The 9,191-nt window shown below is 31.3% G+C and overlaps 1 protein-coding gene across 1 annotated transcript; it reads right to left on the reverse strand.

Moving 5' to 3' along the window:
- Positions 1-1,193: 1,193 nt before the first annotated feature.
- Positions 1,194-5,596, reverse strand: LOC121129123 (uncharacterized). The gene is made up of 7 exons (XM_040724801.2): positions 5,324-5,596; positions 4,512-4,650; positions 4,368-4,444; positions 3,695-3,955; positions 3,407-3,637; positions 3,114-3,339; positions 1,194-3,044 (listed from the first exon to the last, which is right to left on the reverse strand). The coding sequence occupies exons 1-7, from the start codon at positions 5,382-5,384 to the stop codon at positions 2,348-2,350; spliced, it is 1,692 nt and encodes a 563-aa protein (XP_040580735.1). The 5' UTR covers positions 5,385-5,596; the 3' UTR covers positions 1,194-2,347.
- Between the last annotated feature and the right edge of the window lie 3,595 nt (positions 5,597-9,191).

The following is a 9,191-nucleotide window of genomic DNA, read 5'->3' on the forward strand; positions in this document are numbered from 1 at the left end:
TATATTTCTTAGGATACATTTGGAATTATTTTTCTTTTTATGTTTTAATACAACATTAGACAAGTTATGACTATAATTTGAACATTAATTTGACATTTATTAAGCAAATGAGTGTCGACTTTTGACTAAGAATATTTTATTCACAGTTCCTCTAAAAACTGACTCTGCTTATGTCAGTACATGGAACTACCCTTGGACATAATTCACTTTGTATTATCACACACGTGTTATTTATTCAATTATTTTAACCTCATAGGAGATTATCACGCAAATAATGTATCGTCATCCCTCACTCCAATTCAGCAACATCCTCCTGGGATTAATTGTAGTAGTGTGTATTTTATTATAGTTTTTTAATTTTTTAAATAGGTATTTCGGGGTGTTGTATCTGCCCTTAATATGGGACTTAAAATTGGGCCTTAAAAATGTCCCATACTTCAAAATTTGTAAGATTTTATGAACGAGAATAGATTGCCATTATTATTGATTTAGAGTGACCCAGCGGGGTTTTTTTCTTCGGACACATACACTTTTTATATCCAATCTCGAGCATTCGGAGCCTTAGAATTTTGGAGGGTTAATTCCAAATAAATTTTAGTACAAAATAAACAAGAATCAAAATGTATTAATATTTCGGGAATTCTTCATATGTATTAAAGTCAAAATATTAATACTCTCCCCCCCCCCCTATATAGAATGGGGCGTCCGTAGAATTATTATCATTATTTTGGGTGGGTTGAGAAGATACAAAAAACCTTTTTTTAAGTTTGAATTTATAGAACAGACTAAATTTGAAGAATAACCTTTTTTTGAAAAAAATTAGTTTAAATTTTTAGAAGAGAATTAATTTGATCGAATAACCTTTTTTTTAAAAGGTTTTTATACAAAATGATAATTTTATATTTTGGTAATGATGCAAATCATTATTGGCTACAGGCTCCTGATACGTCATCATTTTAGGAAATAAAGACATGCTCATCTTAGCCAGCCCAATTTAAGTTTATATTATTCTTATAAAAATTCCTAAAGATGGATTTATGATGAGGTCTGATATTTATAATGCTATTTAGGAAAGACTGTTCTATAAGACAGATTTTGCATCCTATTTGGACGTCACATCATTAAGATTTATGACATCAAAAATTTGGGACCCCATCATTCCCTCATTCTCTTGTAATGAAATAAAATGTTAATAAGCTTTAAGAACACAAGATATGATTATATTTTTTCAATTTTTTGTTTAATATATACTATAGAATCACAGCCTGAAACAATTAAAAACATTTAAAATAATAATATTAATAATAAAAATCTTTTTTTTTTCCACAAATATACAGCTTTCACATTTCATTCAAATGGCAATCATTGAATGTATTTAAATACTGAAAGAAAACATTAACAGGCAAGATGGGGATATATTAGAAGTTAAAGAAGGGAGTAGGGGTCAGAAGAAGAGGAGGGTGGATATACTACCAATGTCTTACATTGCGAGGAGGAAAAAAAGAAGACTCAATGGTCATACTTCATAATTGACTAGAATATGAACAAAGATATAATATGTATTTCTTTTTGAGATCAAACAGGGTGGACCAACAGGGATGGGGGGGGAGAAGGAATAGAAAATACAAAAATAAGACATGCACACAAAATATAAAAAGATATTACTTATCAAAGGGGTACTGCTGTGCTGTGTTCCAGCTCAAAGGGACAAATAACTTAATAATAAGTCATGTTTTATGAATAGTGGGATAGTTTTGATTTTCTTAAAAGAAGAAGCTCTTTTTGACTGTCATATTCGATAGAAGAACCAAGAGCAGTAGTACAACCACACGACCAGCTTATAAAAGCTAGTCTTTCTTCGATATTGTTAAAAACGTGCAAATTGGTATAAAAAATATGAATTTTTAGGACGTTCAAGATGAAAGGAAAATTTGATATAAAAACTGCTATGAAATATTAGTTATATATCTTTTTTCTTTTCTTTCTTCTAAATGTATCACGATATTAAATAAAATTAATTAATCACATATAAACTAAAAAAAAGGGGGGAAAGTCCATTATAATCGACACTGACAATACATAAATATTTTTGGGCGTCCCCAGAAAAATAGGGTTTAATAATAAGAATAATAATTCATTTATCAAGGACGTTCTTCGTTAGTTTTGTATTCAACTAATGTTATGAGCAGATTAGTTCATTTTTCGACTTTGTTCGATACAAAAAATTTGGGAAGGATTTATTTTTTGTTCCTAAGAGAATCTTGTTGTGACAACCCAAACCACCACTAAAGATAAGATAGATCAAGTTATCACTTCTTCGTGAAAACAGATCTGAAAACATGTCACTTCATTCAAGAGTCACACGTGATTTTAGAGGAACAAGGAGTAGATATATTGGAATGATTAATAATAAACCACTTAATCCTTGAGAGTAGCTCTTCGATGTATTACTTCCAGTTAGAGCCTCCAAGCATGGACCACTGGACGTTACATTAAAAGTGCCAATGTCTTTGAAACCATTAACGAGACATGCGTTTTGATCTAAGGAAGCTGTTATGACTCCATCACTATTTTCAAGATACGTTAAACAGAGAAAATCCTTTTTACCTCCATCGGAAGAACTTAGAATCAAAGCTTGATAATTGTCTTGTATAGGCCATTGAACATGGCAGTTAAACTCCGAGGAGATATACTTGGAATTTTCTTGGCTCATAACAGAAGACTTGGGACATCGATATTCGATTCTGACGTGAGAAGAGCCAGAGCATCCAGAGTACATAAACATGATTGAGTCTTCTCGACAAGAAGTTCCTTCAGCTCTGAATATTTGAGGTAATAATTCACCACTTATAGTATAAAGTCCGGAGAATGGACAGGGTTGACGATTATGTAACCCACTGACAAATGTTAAAGTTGGTGAATATTTTGAATCAAAATGATAATGACTACATGCTTCAGAGGGATGACGACCTTTTTCACCATATTGCATCTGAATAACATGTCTATCACGTCCATGGAAAACCATACAGACATAGCCACTGTCACTAAAAAAGAAGAAGAAGAAAATGACGATGATTTGATGGTCGTCATGAAGGAAATAAAGACCCACTCACCATCCAGCTTTAACATGAGATATTATTTGGACCGAGTTCGATCCACTAATAGGATCCATAGAGTGGCATGTCACAACGGATGATGATCCAGATGTGAAATTTCTTAGTTTGAGCGTATGGCCTTTCTTATTCAAATGGAGACCAGCTTCTTGATTGATGGAAAACCACTCGTGATGGTGGCTCATCCACGACGGAAATACACAGTTTTTGTTTTTGTCATTGTCCACTTAAATAATAAATAAAAAAATATCAGAATGAACTTATTCTGGTACCAGCTCTTTTAAGGAACTTACATTTTTTCATATTGTATATTTTGGACCCTTCTGTAGGAATCCAAAGTCCTAGACATGAAGCGGAGTAAGATTGAGCCATTTTATATGTTACGTGGTCCCTTTCTCTATGGCGTTGATAGACAAAACATCGATATCGAGCCTCATCAGTATAGACATGGCTATGATTTAACATGGCAACAAGATAGCGAGAGGATCCTTGCTTCCAATGAGCTAAGCACTCAATTTCCTCATCTAATAATACATTCATTTATATTAATAGATAATAATAAATATAAGTGAAACACTTACTCGCAATCTCAGACCCTGGCACATCCGTACATGCTTGATAGCGTAATTTAACCCGAGTGGAATCCACGCAGGAATCCATATATGAGGGTGGATCTGAGCAAGTTTTGTAACTTCCTCCTTTGGCATAACTGAAGGAATAAGGGCCCTTAAAGGGGCATTTGATTGAGTCCGCTTCTTTACGAAACATGGAGTAGAGACTTGAGTCACCCCCGATTTGGTCACAGAGCCAATCTATACTTTCATAATTTTCCTCACAAAAGCCTTTTAAAAAAATAAGGATGGTTAGTTTATGAAGACAAGTACATCATATTTTTGCGTATTTATAAGTAGGATGCTATACATAACAGTAATTGTAAGCAATGCATATATTTTGCATAAACACTTGCTCATCAGTGGTAGCTAGTGTTTGTTCATAAATATGGATGTATATCGTACAATATACATGCATAAATATACATATTTGAATTGCAAGGAGGGAGTTTTTGATTTTCTTTCAAGAAAAAGTACACATGCAAAGAGTTGGACAAGAGATAATTTGTAATAGAATGTACATTCATATTATAAATGTATTTTGGTCTATCGTGTCAGTTAGCATTAAAGTGGAGAACTAGCACAAAGCATTTTGATTATTGAAAAAATAAAATAATAAATAGATTAGGACAATGTGACTTACTTTCTTTATATTGAAGAACATTGAAATGCTTCTCATAGAGAACCATGCATTTATAACATTTCCCCGAGTGACCATCACTAGTTAAGTAAGTGAAAAAAACACTGAATAATTACACAATATGAAGGCAAATAATGAAATCCTTACTTTTCCTCCATGATGTACTGATTATTTGCACTTTCAACACAGAGACCTTTCTGTGTTATTTTATTGTCGGACATGACAAGTGGCTCAGAGAATCCTAAATGAAACCATCGGCCCTTCCAGTGCTCTGGAAAATTACAACCTTGGGGAAAGAAGAAATTGAACGTTATATTTATATATTTTTTATAAATATATATATATATGTATTTTACTTCTGGAAGAAAAAACCTAATTATTTATTAGCCTCAAGACGTTTAAAATAAAAAAATAAAAAAATTACATCACTTGTTTAACAATGTTCTATATAATTTTTTTTTTTTTTGAAAAGTTCTCATAAATTTACAGAGTAGAGAATCATGATACAAAAATAGATGTATATCATAATAATAAAACCACACGAATCCACAGATAATGCGACGTGTTGTTGAGATCCCCAACACATCAACTCTATAGTTGTATCGAAAACACTTAGTTGTATGTAAAATGTTTGAAATAACTTTGAATAATATAAAAATAAATGAATTCCTTCTCACAACAGAGGAATTTGTCTCTTCAAAATGTTTAAAATTCATCATGGAATAGTCAAAGAGACGTATTTCATTCACAAAACATCCGTATTCATAAACGAAGCATCTTTTCCCCCATCAAAATATATTAAAAATCCTAATGACACACTACTACAAGAGTAAAACTGTAGATAAATGTACAAAATATGAACTGAGCCAGGTAGAGGAATCATAGATACAATAGAATAATCACACTATGATATTTCATCCCCCAAAATATGACAAAAATATTAATGTAAATACTCTTACCCACAGAGTGATATCCCTGTGTGGAACTTAAAACTATTTCTAGGAGAAGTAACCACCACATATTTTGTTATATTTATATAATTTTGTACGAAAATGTTTCTAACTCAAGCAAGAGAGATAAAAAAATAAGGTGGTGTTATTTGAACACTGTTTTCTTGTTATTTTCACATATTTCAATCTATGAACTTCATGCACAGAGGGTACATTCTTATAGAACGCGTCTATTTAACTGAACAATACTAATCATATTTTTTTTGTTACTACTATAAGAACAAAAAACCAAAGAGAAAACTCACGCACGCACAGCAGAGATACACACACTCCATATAGAAAGAAAGAGAAAGGAGCGTGGCCATGAGCGTAGAGCGCATCTTTCAAGCTATCAATGAATCTATTAACGACATCTGCTGTGAAAAATATATAATAAAATCCCGCCTTTTATGCGCTTGAATTTTGAATAATAAAAAATACAATTTATAATTATTATGTATATAACTTGAGAAACGAGAGGTGATGTGAAAATAGGACGTGAATGTTTCGAATTATTAAATACAGTATTAACAAATTGGCCTATTTTTAGATATATTTAGTTGAATTTAACCATTTTAAGATAACATCTAGCAGGAGCATCTGTAGGATTATATATATATACATTTTTTTTTTCAGGGGAGAGCCTTGGTTTTTGGAATTTGTTAGAAAAAAAATTAAATTCTTTTGGAAAAGAAATTGAAAAATTAACAGCTATTCACCAAAAATTTAATTTTTTAGAATTTTTTTTGAACTATTAAATTTCGTAATAAAAAGCAAAAATTCCTTATTGAGGGGGGGGGGCAACTCCACCCTCCGCAGATAACCCTGCCTAGCTCACCTTTTCTCAAACTGTGGTATGCGAGCTCCCTTTAGTAAGACATGGAGTCTGGAGGAACGTCATAAATAGGTTAAGCTGGTGAATATTGAGTTTGGTAATATTAAGTGCTAAAAGAAATCTTAATATTTTCTGTAAATATTGCTGATAGTAAAATATAACAGCTGAATCTGAATCCATTTTTGGAACAATATGAATCATATGATCATTGATTACTATTATTTATTTTAAATTGTTATTAATAATAACTTTTTACCGCCGCTATTGTAGTTGGGACTTTGATATTGAATTAAGTAAAATGAGTGATCTCCTCTGTGACACATTTGGAATTAAGCTAGATTTTAATTTTTTAAGCCTTCTTTGGAGCCCAAAAATCTATTGGTTTCATAGATATTATTTTGATCAATTTAATTACCAGCCTGTTTTGTGTAAAATCATATTTCATGATGAATGTTTGGATACTAATTGGGTAGACATATTTAAGGCAATACAAAAATATATGCTTGAAAAAATTTAAGTGTTATATAGCCATTTAATATGAAAATTAACCGATTTTATCAAAAAATATCCAACAGCACTGATTAAATATATTTAAGGTAGGTATTTTTGATAATAAGTCAACGAAATTTTTTACCAATAGTCCAGATTCAATTCATTGCTACACACGGTGCAACTTACAAGAGTTGGGTATCGGTTTGGAAATCCTAGACCGGTATGAGCCTCATATTTTTTTTTGTTGGAGCGGATTAGTTCGGCCCAACAAAAAAGTTTGGTCTGGACCGATGTGAATGATAAATTGTTTATAACATGACATCATATGTTTTTTCAAGTAAAATGACGTTATACGAAGTTTAAACAGAGATAGCTCGGATTAATGTTGATCCTGCCGTCTTAATATGTATGCAGTATTTGTTCTAGAACTTATCGCATACATTAAGAGATTTTTTTGAAAAAATGAATGACAGTTGATCTAGAAAAAAAAATGGTCCATACAGTGAGACCGAAAAAATAGGTCCCCGATCTGAAACTGCAGTTTGGACCGAAAAATTGGTCCAAATCGGTCTTAAAAAAATCACCGAACCGAAAAAAAAAATTCGGTGCTGCACCGAGTCTCAACAATACTAATTACATAAAAATTTTAAAGGTATTTTGATGTTAGCTATTTTTCTCCTTCTTTTCCCCTTATCACTTTTCTTAACGTAGATTGTCTGAATTCAAATTGCCTTTTGTTGAGCTGCAATTAGTTCCCTACAGTTATTAAATTATAATTCCATAGTTGGGAAGGACTGACGAACTCTCCAAAAGGCTTTTGGGAATTTTTTTTGTGTGTATTTTTTTTTAAAGGAAAGGTTGCGAGATATAATCAAGTAACAATTGAATGGCGTTTCCGATCAAATCCACCATTTATAAGGATACATACAAAAATAATAAAATAAAATGTATACGTAATTTAGATTTTTAAACTTGTATAAAATATGATTTCGAAGAAGTTGAAAAATGACATGATAACCCTAACAATTTGAAGAATATTTGGGAGAAGTGTATCTTCGATGCCATGACTTAATATTAGATACTACGAACAATAGAGACATGTCCCACTCCGCATCAGTAATTAGTGATATCCTTAATTCTACTCCGAGTCCCAGGTGGACTAACACTTATTACTCCGTAAACAATCTCAGTGTTACTATCCCTCATTCATAAGAATACGCACACATGTGATTTCTTTAGGCTAAGATGTTCTCTCTACAAGAATTATGAAACAGCTTTAGAAAATAAAGCTAAAAAGAAATATTGCATGTGCTAAGGACATATTTTATAGATCTCTAGAGATCATGATATTATTCTCTGTATGTATTGGGCGAAAACAAAGTGAAAAAAATATTGTCCATATCATATTTGAAGGCATGATCCATCGAAATAAAGTGAAATCCAATGCCATCCATCACTAATATTTGTAAAAACATAAATATGTATAAGACATACATATTTATGTAACTCTAAGACATCAATAATAATTTGACATTTTTCTTTATAGATAATATATGTACAGTAATAGCTATATATACGAGTTAAATATGTTACTAGAGCGAGTTTGTTAATCGAAGCATTTTTTTTTTTTTTCATTTTCCTGGAATTTTCGAATAGTAGACCACCTCTGCCTATAAAGCCAGAATCAATATAGACTTCACGAATCATAGGTTTATGATCCGTAGTGTCGTTGCTAGGATTCTTCTTTCCAGGATTCTCCGACAAGATCTCATTTTTTCGTATTTTTAATTTTACGTTATTTTTTAAATTTTTTCCCATCAAAAAAATATTTTGAGGTGCCTTTCTTAATGAAATGTTTAGTTATCTTTATATGGAATGATGTAAATGTTTTCTGAATAGAATGCCTTGTTTTTCGTAATTGTGTTTATAATTCATTTAATGACATTTTATAAAAAGACATATATCTTTTTATTTTGAAAATGGCTTTTATAAGGTGCAATGTCATTTTTAATTATTCAAATTTTGTGGTAAACGAGAATCTCATTTTTTTCTCATAAAACTAAATTAAAACATTTTTATAATCACAACATAAATAATCAAAATTTTCCGACATATACCCAAATTTTTCCACCTCAAATTATAATCAATCAGATTGTCACCTTCCGTGGTGTGACAGCCTTGATGGCCCAGCATGTCTTGTCTTATCACAGTTGAAGATTTTTGGGAACTAAATCTTTTAATCTTGGGTTTTGATCCGAAAATTCTAGACCGGTCTGTAATTGGTATGATTTTGTGTAGACAGAACTTATTGAATCCTTCAAAGAACCTTGATCTGTACCGGAAAAAATTCAGTGTAGATCGGGCTCATTTATAATTATTTCTAGCCTAATTCTATAGCTGAATTGTTGATGACGTGATTGTGAACATTGACCTACAATAACGTTATATGAAGTTTAAAGTGTTGTATAAATCATATGTTATGAATAACTTTAGATTTTTTTAAAAAAATTG

The sequence above is a fragment of the Lepeophtheirus salmonis genome, chromosome 14, assembly GCF_016086655.4.
Source record: "Lepeophtheirus salmonis chromosome 14, UVic_Lsal_1.4, whole genome shotgun sequence".
Classification (NCBI taxonomy): domain Eukaryota; kingdom Metazoa; phylum Arthropoda; class Copepoda; order Siphonostomatoida; family Caligidae; genus Lepeophtheirus; species Lepeophtheirus salmonis.